The following is an 18894-nucleotide window of genomic DNA, read 5'->3' on the forward strand; positions in this document are numbered from 1 at the left end:
CACATATTGTTCTGCTCCCGATGCCGCACATATTGTTCTGCTCCCGATGCCGTACATATTGTTCTGCTCCCGATGCCGTACATATTGCTCTGCTGGCAGCTAAGAAATGTATCTTGAGACTCTGGCTGGAGAACATAGTAACATAGTAATATAGTTAGTAAGGCCAGAAAAAGGCATTAGTCCATCCAGTTCAGCCTATAAAATTCTGTCAGAATAAATCCCCAGATCTACGTCCTTCTACAGAACCTAATAACTGTAAGATACAATATTGTTATGCTCCAGGAAGACATCCAGGCCTCTCTTGAACCCTTCGACTGAGTTTGCCATCACCACCTCCTCAGGCAGGGAATTCGAGATTCTCACTGCCCTAACAGTAAAGAATCCTCTTCTATGTTGGTGGAAAAACCTTTTCTCTCCTCCAGATGCAGAGAATGCCCCTTGTGACCGTCACCTTCCTTGGTATAAACAGATCCTCGGAGAGATATTTGTATTGTCCCCTTATATACTTATACATGGTTATTAGATCGCCCCTCAGTTGTCTTTTTTCTAGACTAAATAATCCTAATTTTGCTAATCTCTCAGGGTATTGTAGTTACCCCATCTCCTTTATTAATTTTGTTGCCCTCCTTTGTACCTGCTCTAGTTCCATTATATCCTTCATGAGCACCGGTGCCCAAAACTACACAGTACTCCATGTGCGGTCTAACCAGAGATTTGTACAGAGGCAGTATAATGCTCTCATCATGTGTATCCAGACCTCTTTTAATGCACCCCATGATCCTGTTTGCCTTGGCAGCCGCTGCCTGGCACTGGCTGCTCCAGGTTAATTTATCATTAACTAGGATCCCCAAGTCCTTCTCCATGTCAGATTTACCCAGTGGTTTACCGTTCAGTGTGTAATGGTGATATTGATTCCTTCTTCCCATGTGTATAACCTTACATTTATCATTGCCAAACTGCATCTGCCACCTTTCGGTCCAAGTTTCTGACTTATCCAGATCCATCTGTAGCAGAATACTATCTTCTCTTGTATTGACTGCTTTACATAGTTTTGCATCATCTGCAAATATTGATATTTTACTGTGCAAACCTTCTACCAGATCGTTAATAAATATGTTGAAGAGAATAGGTCCCACACCGACCCCTGCGGTACCGCACTGGTCACAGCGACCCAGTTAGAGAATATACCATTTATAACCACCCTCTGCTTTCTATCACTCAGCCAGTTACTTACCCATTTACACACATTTTCCCCCTGACCCGGCATTCTCATTCTGTGTACCAACCTCTTGTGTGGCACAGGATCAAACGCTTTGAAAAAATCAAGATACGCCACATTCAATGACTCACCTTGGTCCAGTCTATAGCTTACATCTTCATAAAAACTGATTAGATTGGTTTGACATGAGCGATTCCTCAAAACCCCATGCTGATATGGCATTACACAGTTATTCTCATTGAGATAATCCAGAATAACATCCCTCAGAAACCACCGAGTGTTCCAGAACTGATAGATACTGTAAAATCCCTAATGTTCATGGACAAAATAGGTACAGAATCCCAAAAAGAAAAGAATAATGGAACAGTTTTCAAAAATGGAGGACTTTTATTGAATGTAGCTATCCACAAGCAGAGATCAGGCAATTAATGGCGGCATGTAAAGGTACAATATGGCACAAGCTTGAGGAGGTAGCTGGTAACTTGGGGATCTTGAGGTCAAAATATTTGTTTATAGTTTCATCTTTAGTTCTGTATAAGGTTCGAATGAAGTATTGTTGTAACCTTCAAAAGGTTAAATTGAAAGTGGATGAGAGCAAAATTGTATTGTCAGGATATATGCATAGAATGTATGGTTTCTGTGTATGTTTGATTGCATATTAATATGTCAAATCATCTAATAAAGAAGTTAAAAAAAACCTATTTGCATAGTTTTTCCCTCTGCTTCAGAGGTCAACAAACTGGCTCCATAACACAATGCATAATTCTATAAAACTCCCATATAATATTCCATCCTTGGACGCACGCCGTGTGCATCATGTTTTTGTACAATCTGTGAAAAATATATATAGGTTCTCCCCATCTGAGTTATTTTTGAAGGTCAACAAAATATGAATTTCCTGTAATTCATTTCTCACACTCGAAGTTTAATAATGACTTTTCCCTGTGTGGGATTTTTGATGTTTGATCCTGTTAAAAATAAAAATACTTACACAAACCTCCCATGCTGGCACCGTTTCAGTGATGTCGGCACTTGAATTCTTGGGGCTCTTTTGAGGCTTTTACATCATGTGAGCCCTGTGCCCAAACAGCGCTGACGTCACTGTCCCCACCTTTGGAAAAATCAAGCATCATGAGGCCGTCAGAGAGCAGCCGCAGCCCTGGCTTCCTATTGATGTTCAATATGTCTGAAGGAAGGAACAGTGAAGCTGCCTCTGATTGGCTGCAGGGCTCATGTGATGTGACAACCTCACATAAGCCCCGGAACAGTGAGTCTCAACACCACTGAAGCGGAGCCAGCACGCCAGCGGATTATGATATATGGTCCCCTCACCCCCATCTGGAGACACATGGCCCCCTCATCCCTACTCTTTTATACATGGATCCCTCATCACTATCCTGGCAGGAATGAGTATGCATGGCTCCATCCCTATCCTCGTATAATTGGCCCCCACCCCCATCCTGGTATGCAGAGCCCCATCCTTATCCTGGTATGCAGGGCCCCCATCCTGTCCTGGTTTGCAGGGCCCCATCCCTATTCTAGTATGATTGGCCCCATCCCGGTATGCATAGCCCCATCAGAATGTTAAAAATAATTTAAAAAAAATAGAGATATACTTACCCTCTGTCGGCCCCCGTAGTCCTCTCGGTCCTTAGTGATGCTGCTAGCAACTTCCGTTCCCAGGGATGCATTGCGCGAATGATGTCTGATGATGTAGCGGTCATGTCACCGTGATGTTGCAAAGGTCATTTGTGCAATGCATCCCTGGGAACGGAACTTGCTGGCACGCCGCTGAGGGCCGGGAGGACTCCGGGGGCTGACAGAGGGTAAGTATATCCCGATTTTTTATTTTACTTCTATTTTTCACAGGAATATGGTACCCAGGGCATGGAGGAGAGTCTCCTTTCCTCCAGACCCTGGGTACCATCCGCACATGAAGCGCTCACTTTACGCATGGTGGGCATAGCCACATGCGTAAAGTGAGCGTTTCAGTGCAATCCTATGGTGGCGCAATTGCCGCGATTCCACAAAATTAATGGACATGCTGCGGATTTTACCGCGATGTGATTCCGTAGAGAAAAAATATGCGGCATGGGCACAGCAATTGGTGATTCCCATAGGATTGCATGGGAATGCGTTTTTATAGCGTTTTTTAAGTTTTTCCGCCGAGGCAGAAACGCTTAAAAAATGCAACTTGGGCACACAGCCTCATGCTTGTAAGCAGCACATGGCAGGGACGTCATGCGTTGCTCATAAGCAGAGCACAGCTGCCGGAGTACTTACCGGGACTGTTCATTGGAGATAGCGGTGATTATTCATTGCTCTTCAGTAGCGCGCAGTGTCAGCCACTGGCTTCCTGCTGCTGCCGCCGGCGGTCACGTGTGCCGCTACTTAAGAGAAATGAATATTCATTGGATTCATTCATTCATCAGGAGACTATTTAATATTGAACTATATTCAAGCGAGACTAGACGAAGAAAACCCTGAAATCATGTATCATGTTAACCAAAACAGTCAGAAAACTAGCCTCATATTGGGCGACCTCAGACTATATACTGTGTAAGTTTATAAGCCCCTCCAGTGTCAGGAATAGATAGTATGTGACAATACAGTATATACCACTCAGGGAACACTTACCTTTCAGAGATAATTTCCATATTCATACTAAATAATGGCACAGATCTCCCAGACATTATGACTGCACATATCCCTAGTCTGTATAACGATATTGCACTCATTCCCTGACAGACCGCAGCATGGCCATTAGTTAGAAGCTGCTAATGATCTTTGGAGCAGGTAAGTTTTCCCTGAGTGGTACGTATTGGGCCGTCTGAAGACTGAGTTTAGTCTAGGACAATTTGTCTGCACTACTAATTAACAGCAGTTACATTACCAAACTAGGGCAGTCCCTATAGGAGGAAAACACAAGAATTATACTGTATTGTCACATTCTATCTATTCCTGACACTGGAGGAGCTTATAAACTTACACAGTATATAGTTTGAGGTCTGGGATCTGCCAATATGTGTCTAGTTTTCTGACTGTTTCGGATAACATGATACATGATTTTAGTTTTTTTTGTCTAGTCTCGCTTGAATGTAGGTCAATATTAAATAGTCTCCTGATGAGTCACCTTTGGTGAGGACGATGAAACCCGTAGAAATGAGAGGCTTGGAGAGTGAGTGTGTATACGTCACCTCACCCTATATACTGAACTGTGGGGTACATGTTTTTTCTATTAGTCACCTACTGACTAACCTTCAGGGGGTGAATTATGGGTACAGTTTTACATTTGGAATAAAGTTTAGTTTTATCCTTTTGTCAGCAAACATGAGGAATGACAAGAGACAACCCATTTAAGAAGATTCAGTTTTGGTTAAAATTATTCCAACACTATGAACATAAAAAAGGCTTCTCCCCATGTGAAGTCTCTGATGTTTATTAACAACTGATTTCCAAGTAAAACATTTTCCACATTAAGAAAATGAAAAAAGCTTCTCTGTGTGACTGCTCTGATGTCTAACAAGAAGCACTTTCTGGTTAAAACATTTCCCACATTAACAGGAAAAAGGCTTCTCCCCTGTGTGGGTTCTTTGATGGCTATCAAGACTTATTTTCCATTTAAAACATTTCCCACATTCTGAACATGAATATGGCTTCTCTGCTGTGTGGATTCTCTGGTGCTTAACACAATTTGATTTATTGTTAAAACATTTCCCACATTCTGAACAGGAAAAAGGCTTCTCTCCTGTGTGGATTCTCTGGTGCTTAACACAATCTGATTTATTGTTAAAACATTTCCCACATTCTGAACAGGAAAAAGGCTTCTCCCCTGTGTGAGTTCTTTGGTGAGTAACAAAATGTGATTTACGTGCAAAACATTTCCCACATTCTGAACAAGAATAAGGCTTCTCCACTGTGTGAGTTCTATGGTGATTAACACAATCTGATTTATTGCTAAAACATTTCCCACATTCTGAACAGGAAAAAGGCTTCTCCCCTGTGTGAGTTCTTTGGTGAGTAACAAAATGTGATTTACGTGCAAAACATTTCCCACATTCTGAACAGGAAAAAGGCTTCTCCCCTGTGTGAGTTCTATGGTGATTAACACAATCTGATTTATTGCTAAAACATTTCCCACATTCTGAACAGGAAAAAGGCTTCTCCCCTGTGTGTGTTCTATGGTGAGTAACAAAATGTGATTTACGTGCAAAACATTTCTCACATTTTGAACAGGAAAAAGGCTTCTCCCCTGTGTGAATTCTCATGTGGTTAACAAAATGTGATTTCCATGTAAAATATTTCCCACAGTCTGAATATGAAAATGACTTCTTTCCTGTAGGAGCAGTTTGTTTTTTATTGCCTCTTTTGTGACTTTGATTTTCTTTAGTAGTCGGTAATGAATCTGAAGATGGGACCTGTTTCATAGGATCAGATAACAGATCTTTGCTGTGAATGGATGATGGTATATATGGAGTAATATCAATCACTTTCAGTTGTATCTTGTAGGATCTCAAGATCATGAGATTTAAAAATTGAAGATGTCAGCTGTCCCTCTGATCTCCTGGTACAGTCATCTGCTAAGATAAAATACAATTATTATTTTTAATAAAATATCCCAGTTTTATATTTTTGAACATTTCTGCTTACACTGTCCATAAAAATGGCAAGTTATGTAAAAAACTTTATTTATTTTTATCAAGACCATGACAGTTCACAGTCTAATAGAAAACCTTGTTGGATGAGCCAGTAGTGTGCGGTGTTCAACTGTTTGTTCATTCTGCCTCCCAAATATTGAATAAAAAGAAACCAATCAATGTTATGTGGGCGAAAATAATACCAATTCTCATCTCACAAAAAACAAGTCCCCACTCAGGTCCATCATCTGTCAATGGAAAAACAGAGGTTCCCACACTATTAGTGGCTCAAAGGCTGTTGAAAAGCAACAAGGTTTCCATAAACCAATCCAGCAAAATCCGCTCTCACTTCGGAGTCTTGCAGTGTGTGCAAACAACATTTAGGATCCCTGTATTTAGTAATATTATAGTGAGAAGAATCTGCTTAATTTGCGGTGTGTGTCTCCTGGAGCACAATCTGGGCACTATGTGCTGGGTAAGAAAATGGCAAATGTGTGATTTTCACTCTCCAACATCCACTGCGTATTCATTTCTGGAAAGTGGCTGTGGAGTCAAAATATTCACTCCTCCTACACACGTGGTCAAAGTTGTTGGTACTTCTCGCTTGATGACAGAAAAACCCACAATGGTCACAGAAATAACTTGAATCTGACAAAAGCAATAATAAATAAAAAATCTATCAAAATTAACAAATGAAAGTCAGACATTGCTTTTCAGCCATGCTTCCTCAGAATTTAAAAAAATAAAACTCATGAAATAGGCCTGGACAGAAATGATGGTTCCCTTAACTAAAATATTTTGTTGCACAACCTTTTGAGGCAATCACTGCAATCAAACGATTTCTGTAACTGCCAAGGAGACTTCTGCACCTCTCGACAGGTATTTTGGCCCACTCCTCAAGAGCAACTGTCTCATGTTTGAAGGTTGCATTTTCCAGACGACATGTTTCAACTCTTTCCAAAGATGCTCAATAGGATTTAGGTCAGGGCTCATAGAAGGCCACTTCAGAATAGTCCATTGTTTTCCTCTTAGCCATTCTTGCATGTTTTTAGCTGTCTGTTTTGTGTTGTTATCCTGTAGCAAGACCCATGACCTGCGACTGAGACCAAGCTTTCTGACACTGAGCAGCACATTTCTCTCTAGAATCCCTTGACAGTCTTGAGATTTCATTGTTCCCTGCACACATTCTAGAAACCCTGTGCCAGATGCAGCAAAGCAGCCCCAGAGCATAACAGAGCCTCCTCCATGTTTCACAGTAGGGACAGTCTTCTTTTCGTGATATGCTTCATTTTTCTGTCTGAGGACATAGAGCTGATGTGCTTTGCCAAAAAGTTCAATTTTTGTCTCATCTGTCCATAGGACATTCTCCCAGAAGCGTTGTGGCTTGTCAACATGTAGTTTGACAAATTCCAGTCTGGCTTTTTTATGATTATTTTCAACAATGGTGTCCTCCTTGGTCGTCTCCCATGAAGTCCACTTTGGCTCATATACTGATGGATGGTGCAATGTGAAATTGATGTTCATTGAGCTTGAAGTGCACCTTTAATATGTTTAGGAGTTTTTCTGGGTTCTTTTGTTACCATTCATATTATCCGTCTCTTTGATTTGTCATCAATTTTCCTCTTGCGGTCACGTCCAGGGATGTTGGCTACAGTCCCGTGGAGCTTACATTCCTGAATAATATGTGCAACTGTACTCACAAGAACATTAGCTGCTTAGAGATGGTCTTTTAACTTTTACCTGTAACATGTTTGTCTATAATTTTTTTTCTAATCTGAGACATCTCTTTCCTTCGCTTCCTCTGGTCCATGTTGAGTGTGATACACCCCATGTCACCAAACAGCACAGTGAGTATCTGTAGCCCTCTATACAGGCCATTCACTGATTCCAGGATTGTAGACACCTGTGATGCTAATTAGTGGACACACCATGATGTAACATGTCCCTTTTGTCACATTATTTTCAGGGGTTCCATCATTTCTGTCCAGGCCCATTTCATGTATTTTATTTTTTTTTTTTAAAAATCTGTAGAAGCATAGTGGAAAAGCAATGTCTGACTTTCATTTGTTCATTTTCATAGATTTTTTATTTATTATTACTTTTGTCAGATTCAAGTCATTTCTGTGACCATTGTGGGTTTTTCTGTCATTAAATGAGGGGTAACAACAATTTTGACCACATGTATATAGATTATAACCCTCAGTGAATTCATTTATAAAATGGAATCACTTTATGGGGATTTTGACTATTCTGTCAGGCTACTTTCACACTTGAGTTTTCTTGCTGCGCGTTTTTTGCGCATAAAAACGCATGGAAAAAACGCATACAAACGCTGCATTGTTTTCAAGCATTTTTAAGCGCATGCAGGAAAAAACGCAGCGTTTTTATGCGTTTGTATGCGTTTTTAGTGCGTTTTTAGTGCATATGCGTTTTTTCAAGATTGTTTGTCCACACCCAAAAAAAAAAAAAAAAACAATCTGCCAACACACCCGACCAATGGGACGTCAGTGGCGGTGTGGTATGTTAATATATAGACTCTGTCTACAGTATTCTTCACATTTGCTTGATTTTTCTCGTGTCAACATGGATCTGCGCTGGAAGAGTTTTCACTTCAACTTGGATTTGGACATCGCGATGGCTCAGGCGTATGCAGTTGCTTGCCATGAACAAAGGAAGAGAGAGAGGCAGTGAAGACGGCAGCGGTGGCGTATGTGGATACATCCGATTGTTGAACTCCGGGAGAGCCATGGCGCATACCACACCCTCTACAGTGAGCTACAGGCAAACCCAGAGAAATTAACAGATTATATCCGGATGTCCCAAGAAAGCTTCAGGGATTTGCTTGGTCGTGTCCAAGAATCCATACGGAGACAGGACACACAGTTCCGTCGTGCGATTCCTCCTGAGGAACGGCTACTGGTGACATTACGGCACGTAATATTTTTAAAAACCAAGTGGTTGGGTCTGATAGTTTTTTTTTTTACATGTACTATTCAAAATCTTGGCTAATTATTTTTCGTGAATGTACTAATATTTTATTTTATAGTTTTACAAAACCATATACAGAAATATTAATTTTAATTCTTTCTCTGTTTTGCAGATTCCTGGCGACTGGAGAAACCCTATCTTCACTCCACTTCCAGTACCGTATTGGAATCTCTACCTTGTCTGGAATTGTTGCGGACACCTGCCGGGCTCTCTGGAATGTTCTTTGTCCAGAATTTATGCCCCTGCCCACCACTGAAAAGTGGATGGAAATTGCTGACAAATTCTGGACAGGCTGCAATTTCCCCAACTGTTTGGGAGCTGTTGATGGTAAACACATCCGGATAATCAAGCCCAAAAGGACTGGATCTGAGTACTATAATTACAAAAAGTACTTTTCAATAGTACTCATGGCCATTTCGGAATCATAGAATCGTAGAGTTGGAAGGGACCTCCTGGGCCATTTGGTCCAACCCCTTGCTCAAAGCAGGATTCGCTAAATCATCCCAGTCAGATGTCTGTCCAGCCTCTGTTTGAAGACTTCCATTGAAGGAGAAGTCACAACTTCTCGTGGCAGCTTGTTCCACTCATTGATCACTCTAACTGTCAAAAAGTTTTTTCTAATATCTAATCTGTGTCTCCTCCCATTCAGTTTCATCCCATTGCTTCTAGTCTTTCCTTGTGCAAATGAGAATAAAGTTGATCCTTCTACAATGTGACAGCCCTTTAGATATTTGTAGACTGCTATTAAGTCTCCTCTCAGTTTTCTCTTTTGCAAACTAAACATTCCCAAATCCTGCAATCTTTCCTCATAAGACAGGGTTTGCAAACCGGTCACCATTCTGGTCGCTCTTTTCTGAACTTGCTCCAGTTTCTTGATGTCTTTTTTAAAATGTGGTGCCCAAAACTGGACACAATATTCCAGATGAGGTCTGACCAAAGAGGAGTAGAGGGAAATAATGACTTCACGTGATCTAGACTGTATGCTTCTGTTAATACATCCTAGAATTGTATTTGCCTTTTTTGCTGCTGCATCACACTGTTGACTCATATTCAGTTTGTGATCTATTAGTATACCCAAGTCTTTTTCACATGTGCTGTTGCTTAGCCCTATTCCTCCCATTCTGTATATGCTTTTTTCATTTTTATTGCCCAGATGTAGTACTTTGCATTTTAACCTATTAAAAACCATTCTGTTAGTTGCTGCCCACTTCTCCAGTTTATTTATATCTTTTTGAATCCTCTCTCTCTTCTCTAGTATTAGCTATCCCTCCTAGCTTTTTGTCATCAGCAAATCTAATCAGTTTACCCTCAATTCCTTCATCTAAATCATTGATAAAGATGTTGAACAATACAGGGCCCAGGACAGAGCCCTGTGGTACCCCACTTGAGACCTTCGTCCAACTGGATGTGCAGCCATTTACGACCACTCTTTTGGTCCGATCACTAAGCCAGTTATGAATCCACCTAACAGTTGCCTTGTCCATTCCATACTTAGTCATTTTTTCAATAAGGATTGTGTGAGATACTTTGTCAAATGCTTTGCTGAAGTCAAGATATAATATATCTACAGCATTTCCTTGATCCATCCAATCAGTGATTCCGTCATAGAAGGAAATTAAGTTAGTCTGACATGACTTATTATTAGTTACAAACCCATGCTGACTCTGTTTAATCACTTCATTCTTATCCAGGTACTGACATACATGTTGTTTAATAATTTGTTCAAACATCTTTCCTGGTATAGAAGTCAGACTCACCGGCCTAGAGTTGCCTGGGTCCACCTTCTTCCCCTTTTTGAAGATAGGAACAACATTTGCTCTTCTCCAGTCTTCTGGGGCTTCTCCTGTTCTCCAAGAATTTTCAAAGATTATGGAGAGGGGTTCAAAAATTTCTTCTGCTATCTCCTTCAGTACTCTGGGGTGTAATTCATCTGGACCTGGAGACTTGAATTCATATAGGTTAGCTAAGTGTTTCCTCACTTTCTTTCTGTTTATAGATATCCTGGATTCTTCTATTCCCTTAATAGGACAGTGAAGAACAGTTGATGTTACATTTCCTTTCTGAGAGAAAACAGATGCAAAATAGGAATTTAAAATTTCGGCCTTCTCAACATCCTGTCTTACCATTTCATCATTTTCATCCTGTAAAAATCCTATAGCATCTTTGACTTTTCTTTTCCTTTTGACATATCCCCAAAATCCTTTATTATTGCTTTTGACATCTCTTGCAAGCCTCAATTCATTTTCAGCTTTAGATAATCTGATTTGTGCCCTGCAGGTTCTGCAGGCAGCATTATATTCTTCTTTAGATATGCCTCCCTCTTTCCATTTTATAAACATTTTTTTCTTCCTTTTTAGCATGTGCTTAAGTTCTGTGTTCATCCATCCTGGTTTCCTTAAATGCTTCCTATTCTTCCGTCTTTTCGGAATTGTTAACAATTGTGCTTTGAGAATTTCATTTTTCAAGATTTTCTGTATTGAGCTTATCTGTACATTCACCGTTTGTGTCCGAGGATCACCCTCTTCTGGTGAAGGAATGTAGTGAGGCTGATTTGGATGAAAGAAATCAAACACCTGATCAGGTGGATTGTGACTGGGTAACAGGAACTTCAGATTAGATATAAGGCAGCCGACGCCCTTCTGAGTGGCTGGTGATTTCTCTGCTGGATTCTTGGAGACCAGTCTGATTTCTGCTTCTCAAAGATAAGTTTTTGCTCTGCTATTGAACTTATTAGTTTTGGTTTTGTTTACCTTGTTTTTTGAGTTCAGCCATCCCCGGCTGGGGATGTGCTGTATTCTTATTCCTTGATCAGTGTTCTCTTTTGCTCTGCTTTCAGAATATTCTGAGTGCTGATATAGGGTTTGAAGTCTAGTGACTTCAGGATCCTTTTTGCTTATTAGTTGTGTTGGTAATATTTTTAGCAGGGCTTTCTCGGATTGCAGACAGCAGCTTTTCTGTCCTGTCCTTTTTAGTTAGCTTGGGCCCCATCGTTTGCTCAACCTATCTTTCTATCTGTGTTAGAGTTTTCATCTTATTTCACCGTCATTATATGTTGGGGGCTGCCTATTGCTTTGGGGTCTGCTCTGGGGCAGTCAGTTTTTCCCTTTTCTCTCTTTAGGCTTATTTAGATCTCCGGCTGTGACGAGGTGTCTAGGATCACCGTGGGAACGCTCCACGGCTACTGCTAGTTGTGTGATAGGATTAGGGGTCTGCAATCCGCTAGTTTCCAACCTCTCTGATTTTCTGGGCTGAGCTTGTGTTTTGTTTTTTCCTCCTCGGTGACTCAATCATAACAATTTCCCATCCTTCCTGGACATTTTTGTCTTTAAGGATATCCAGCCATTGGATCCCTCCAATTCTCTTTCTGAATCCCTTAAAATCTGCCTTTCTGAAATCTAACCTTGACGTCTGAGTCTTCACAGGTCTTCCTCCTCTAGTTATCCAAAATTCTAAAATAGCATGGTCACTACCTCCTAGGGTCCCAGCCACTTTTACCTCCTCAACCATTTCCTCCCTGTTTATAAGGATTAGATCCAAGGTAGCAGTTCCCCTTGTTTTCTCCCCTACCTTTTGGAAGATAAAGTTGTCAGCAAGAGAGGATAAGAATTTCCTTGACCTGTTAGTTTGGCCTGAGAGAGATTCCCAACAAATGTCTGGATAGTTGAAATCTCCCATGACAACTACGTCATATTTTTTGGAGAACTTGGCCATTTGATGCATAAAGAGTTCATCCATATCTTCAGCTTGCACAGGCGGCCTGTAGTAAATGCCTACAATGGTGTCCTTTCCATTGTTCTATCCTTGTATTCTTCCCTCTGAAGCTTCAATCTCTGTGCAGATATACGCGTTTCTAACATACAATGCAACACCTCCTCCTCGTTTATCAAGTCTGTTTCTTGCAAATAAGTTGTATCCTTCTAGTCTTGTATTCCAATCATGTGTATTGTCCCACCAAGTTTCAGTGATTCCAATGACATCATATTTCTTTTCCTGTGTTAGTAGTTCCAATTCTCCTTGTTTGTTGCCCATGCTTTGTGCATTAGTATAGAAACATTATAGTTTGTGATTGGTTTCTCTTTCTCCAATATTTTTATTAATTAGATTCTTTCGTCTTTGTTCTTCCTTTCCACTTCTAATAGCAGAGTTCTCAATAGCATTTGTCAGGTGTATGGCTTTTTCTGGTCTTTTGCTTCCCTTCCCATATTGTTCTAGTTTAAAGCTCTCCTTACAAGTGTAGCAAGGCGACTTCCAAATACATGTTTTCCAGTCTTCGTAAGGTGCACCCCATCTCTAGCAAGTAGTCCATCGTAAAGGTAATTCTCTCCGTGATCCATAAATTAAAATCGTTGCTGATGGCACCATCGACGTAGCCAGTTATTCACCTGCAGAATCTTATTCCACCTCCTTGTTCCATGGCCATCCACTGGGAGGATGGAAGAGAAGACCACCTGCGTTCCCAGTTCTTTCACTTTCTTGCCTAAGTCTTCAAAGTCTCTGCAGATGGTTTCCAGGTCATTTCTTGCCGTGTCATTTGTCCCCACATGTAGTAGCAGGAATGGGTAGTCATCTGTAGGTCTGAAGAGTCCTGATATCCTGTCAGACACATCTTTAATTTTTGCACCTGGAAGACATCCGGATGCCGGATGTATGTTTGTAGCAGTGGACATTGGAGCATTTGGCCATGGTAATGACTCACAGGCTTTTAAAAACTCAGACATGGGCCGGAGGTTGTATGGCAAACAATTTAATTTCCCTATGCCACGGCCTCTTCCCCACACCGAAGCTCCGCCACTGCCCTTTGTAATGGTTGGGGATGAGGCTTTTCAAATGTGCGCAAACCTATTGAAACTCTACTCCAGCCGGGACTTGGACCACACCAAAAAAATATTTAATTACAGGCTGACCAGGGCCAGAAGAACTGTCGAGTGTGCTTTTGGGATTCTTGTCTCAAGATGGCGAATTCTCGGCACAGCCATTAATCTTAAACTTGAAACAGTCGATGAGGTGGTGAAGGCCTGTGTGGTTCTACATAATTTTGTGATAGCTAAAGAGCACCCGACCTTTGAACTCCATGATGATGCTCCTAACCCATTGCCTGAATTCACTCAGCACCCTCTCAGGTCATCCGTTGAAGTTGGCCAAATGAGGGACCAATTTGCGGTCTACTTTGTCTCTGATGTAGGACGGGTGCACTGGCAAGATGAAATGGTGTAAATGTTTTTGTTTGTTAATGTTAATAAAAAACCTGATTTGCTACCAGTACCGAGTGCACTATGCTTTTTACACTCCAATAAAATAAAAAAATTCCCATGTATACCTGTGAATTCATGATGTTCTCACACCTGGGCAGGTAAATACACATATGAGTTAAAATGCAGCATCGCTAGTCTGCGTGAAATATATTGGTACGTAAGCAAAGCTGCAGGTTAAATATGATATGTGTATTAACCAGGCCATGATTGATCAATATAACCAGGCCATGATTGATAGATAAATAGTTATGATTATGACATTTGAGCGACTTTGGTAGGATCGGGTTTCAGGAAACCAAATTTTTTTCAAATGAAACTTGTACAACTAGTGTTAAAAAAGGATTTGTTCAAAACCTAACCCGAATGCAAGTCAATGGGGAATAAAAGTCTGCATTGAGTGGATGAATGTAATCAGCTCAATTCCAACTTTTATTTCCCATTGTGGAAATGTTTCTCAATAAACTTGCCTTTTTTTGGCCCGAAAACCAGATCCTAGTCGTTAAAACTCTAGTTATAATACTAGGCCTTGGTATTTAACAATTATACTAGGCCTTGGTATGACTATACTAGGCCTTGGTATTTAACATATGATGTGTATTTTACCCATGAGTGGATTCAACACACAAGAGTATGTTGTTAATTACAAGGTATATCAATAATCCCCCTTGCCTAGAATCACAGTAAGTGAAATGAGGATGGTAAAAACAGCCAATCCTCCAAACATTTTTTATGACACCTTGCAAAGTTAAAGTCGCATTGTGTGTACGGTGCAGTGTGTGTGAGCGGCGCCAAAAACATTAATCAAACTTATGGTGAACCAGAAATTTTAATTTATTTTGAAACAGAAAAATTAAACAAAACTTTATTTTTTTCTGCGTTTGGGGGTAGATGGTTGCAAGTTGGGGGTATGCAGGGAAGATGAAGAACTTACAGTTGAAGAAGGTGTTCTAGGGGAAGGGGCAACAAAACTTGTGGGGGAAGGGAGTCCAGTTATGGGACTTGAAGTAGAAAAGGTTGAGGAGATGAAAGAGGTTCAGGTACATTGGTCCGAAGTGCTTGTTTACACAAACTTTTCTGCCTGGACCTATTTGGGCCCAATGCCCGCCTTGATTGTTGGCGCATTGAACTTGGAGCAAATAACGAATGTGGGTCCCCCATCTGCTGCTGTGGCTGCTGCTGCTGTGGCTGCTGCTGCTGTGGCTGCTGCTGTGGCTGCTGCTGCAGCTGCTGATGCTCTGTGGTGGCAGTGGCAGTGCTCGTCCTTGCAGGAGGACTGGTGGCGGCAGTGATGGTCCAGGTTTGCGGAGTGGTGGTGGCAGGGCTACTACATGTTGTAGTGTTTGTGGCAGGGCTGTTCCACATTTGCGTAGTGGTGGCTGTGCTCCAAGCATGCATGGGGGTGGCGGTGGTGCTCCAGACAGGAGCAGCGCTTGCCATGGTGGTGTTGGTGAAGTGACCAGCTGCACTCAGACTTGTGGTGGTGTAACGGTGGGTGTCCTGGCTTTGAATAGAGGTGTCCGTGCAGTGGTATGCAGCACAAGTCGGTAGTGAGGTGAAGCGAGTCAATGGTGGCACAGGTGGAAATGACACCACTGACTGCTGCCCATACCGATTATGCTGCATAGCCTGCAAGAAAGCATTGTTGCAGGCCTGCAGCACAATCAGCTGTTGCTCAGGACTAAGGTGTTCCGCCATGCCCTTTTCAATCTTACTAAAAAAATGGTGCGCTGGTCTGTTGAGGTCGGCCTCCAGACAGTCAAGGCGCTGTTCGACAGAAAGGAAGCGGTGTTGCATGTGGTTAAAACCACGTTCCATGAGTGAAAAACCGCTTTCCTATCTGTCGGACAGCGACTTGAGTCTGGCATTAAAGGCCTCGCTCAAGTGCATAAACTCAGGCAAGACATTCCTGTCCAAGGCCCTCTGCCGCTGGCAGGTAGTGCCTGCATAACCAGTGGCAGAGACCTGGGACAGGGGAACACCTGATGGACCAGCTTCCTGGTCACTAGCTGTCTGTGTGGCTGACCTGCAAGGTGCTTCCTGGCTGTCGGATGGCTGGGACAGGTCAGAGGACGTCCGATGAAGGACCGCTCCAGGGCCAGGTTGCAGGGTGCTGCTCCAGGTGCTGTGGAAGAAAGGAAAATCATTACTATCATGCCTTTACAAGAAGCATCAGCTGTGGATTAGAAAAACACAGATTAATATAAATAAAAACCCAAAAATTATAATACTTACGATCTGGTGGCAAGGACCGGACTTAGGAACTGCAACGCGTGATAGTGATGGTATCTTGTTCTTGTCCTTGACGCAGATCCACTGCGAACCTGGCCCTCAGCACAAACATCACTGTTGAAGCGGTCCTTGATCGAGCGGACTTTGTCCACTGTTGGAAAAACAAACCAACAACATGAACAATTGTGTTTCATGCACGACATATGCTATCACTAAACCCAACAGTGCCATCAAGGACAATAGTCACAGTGGCACAATACAGCAATACAATACCCAAAGCAGTCACTGTTGAGCCAGATGACACTGTTGGGTTTCCTGCTAGAATATATCTAGCCCGAAACCCAACAGTGCCATCAAGAACAATAGTCACAGCGGCAAAATACAGCAATACAATACCCAAAGCAGTCACTGTTGAGCCAGATGACACTGTTGGGTTTCCTGCTAGAATATATCTAGCCCAAAACCCAACAGTGCCATCAAGGACAATAGTCATAGCGGCACAATACAGCAATACAATACCCAAAGCAGTCACTGTTGAGCCAGATGACACTGTTGGGTTTCCTGCTAGAATATATCTAGCCCGAAACCCAACAGTGCCATCAAGGACAATAGTCACAGCGGCAAAATACAGCAATACAATACCCAAAGCAGTCACTGTTGAGCCAGATGACACTGTTGGGTTTCCTGCTAGAATATATCTAGCCCGAAACCCAACAGTGCCATCAAGGACAATAGTCACAGCGGCAAAATACAGCAATACAATACCCAAAGCAGTCACTGTTGAGCCAGATGACACTGTTGGGTTTCCTGCTAGAATATATCTAGCCCGAAACCCAACAGTGCCATCAAGGACAATAGTCACAGCGGCAAAATACAGCAATACAATACCCAAAGCAGTCACTGTTGAGCCAGATGACACTGTTGGGTTTCCTGCTAGAATATATCTAGCCCAAAACCCACCAGTGCCATCAAGGACAATAGTCACAGCGGCACAATACAGCAATACAATACCCAAAGCAGTCACTGTTGAGCCAGATGACACTGTTGGGTTTCCTGCTAGAATATATCTAGCCCGAAACCCAACAGTGCCATGAAGGACAATAGTCACAGCGGCAAAATACAGCAATACAATACCCAAAGCAGTCACTGTTGAGCCAGATGACACTGTTGGGTTTCCTGCTAGAATATATCTAGCCCGAAACCCAACAGTGCCATCAAGGACAATAGTCACAGCGGCAAAATACAGCAATACAATACCCAAAGCAGTCACTGTTGAGCCAGATGACACTGTTGGGTTTCCTGCTAGAATATATCTAGCCCAAAACCCAACAGTGCCATCAAGGACAATAGTCACAGCGGCAAAATACAGCAATACAATACCCAAAGCAGTCACTGTTGAGCAAGATGACACTGTTGGGTTTCCTGCTAGAATATATCTAGCCCGAAACCCAACAGTGCCATCAAGGACAATAGTGTCATGTCGGACACTGTTCGCACCAGGGTGTCCGGCAGATAGCGGAAAAACCCCATCCTACCACATGGTTCTCAGCGGCGCTGGTTGGTCTTTCGATCCGGCTTGGATTGGGTTAACCAGGTTGTCATTCTGGCTGAGGGCTTAGCCACGCCCTCTGTCTTTAAATTGCCCTGTGTGACTATGGGCGTCGCCGACTATAGCTCTTGCCTTGTGCTAAGCGATACCGGTCTGGAGTGGTGGTCTAAGGAGCATACGGTTGCTGGTGTAGTATATTCCATTGTTGCCATTTTGCCTCCCTGTGTTGTATTATTTGGTTGCCCTTGCACATTACTGTATTCCCCTGTATGTACGCGGTGTGGTGCATTTCCGTTATCCCTGTCCATACTTATTTGTGGGGTCTGGTGTTTGGTCTCCTCACTGGGTGGAGGGTGGTGGGTTCAGCTTAGGGCTGGACAGGAGACAAGGACAGGGTGGAGGCCCAGGCAGGCACACCTTCAGTGTAAACCCTGGGTTGAGGGACAGACAGGGTTTCCCCTAGTCTGAGGGACACCGCAGGGGCCCCAGGGTTTCAGCCTAAAGTTACCTAGGCTTCCCATGACATTTAGTCACTGCAGCATAACAGAGCAGGTAAAACGCCCTTTTGGAGGCTGCAGTGGCGCTGTCCCAGCCATCCATCAATGCTGCGGCCACCTCATTCCATAGCCGCCGGGTCACCACATTGTCCTTGTACAGCCGGTCACAGCTGTCCCACAACGGACCACGCTCCTGGACCAGGCGGATAAGCTGCTCATTATCCAGGCAAACGTCTTCATCTCGTTGTGGAACCTAGACAAAACACATTCATTAGAATATTCGAATTTTGAGTGAATAAAAAGTTATAAAAGAGATACAGAAAAGAGGAAATATAGAAGATAAAAAATAAAGAACATCACAAATAATTTGATACTTACATTACGTATCACCACCGGGACTTGGCTTGGCTGCTCCTGCTGTTCGCCCTCAGTAGTCACGTCCGCAGAAGATGACGATGTCTGAAAAAAAAAAAAAAAACGTAAGAGATTTGGAGAAGCAGCAGATATACTTACCAAACACACG

The 18894-nt window shown here is 42.5% G+C and overlaps 1 protein-coding gene across 1 annotated transcript; it reads right to left on the minus strand.

The window, feature by feature from the left end:
- Positions 1-4444: 4444 nt before the first annotated feature.
- On the minus strand, positions 4445-16696 carry LOC141073945 (uncharacterized). The gene is made up of 3 exons (XM_073561476.1): positions 16329-16696; positions 16120-16218; positions 4445-5796 (listed from the first exon to the last, which is right to left on the minus strand). Exon 3 carries the CDS (start codon positions 5740-5742, stop codon positions 4777-4779), a length of 966 nt encoding a protein of 321 aa, XP_073417577.1. The 5' UTR covers positions 5743-5796; positions 16120-16218; positions 16329-16696; the 3' UTR covers positions 4445-4776.
- Positions 16697-18894: the final 2198 nt, after the last annotated feature.

The sequence above is a fragment of the Dendrobates tinctorius genome, unplaced genomic scaffold, assembly GCF_039654945.1.
Source record: "Dendrobates tinctorius isolate UK_male_01 unplaced genomic scaffold, ASM3965494v1 ptg000320l, whole genome shotgun sequence".
NCBI lineage: Eukaryota > Metazoa > Chordata > Amphibia > Anura > Dendrobatidae > Dendrobates > Dendrobates tinctorius.

Excerpts from the sequence above, each read along its gene's own strand:
- LOC141073945 (XM_073561476.1), bottom strand. The coding sequence starts at position 5,742 with ATGATCTTGAGATCCTACAAGATACAACTGAAAGTGATTGATATTACT.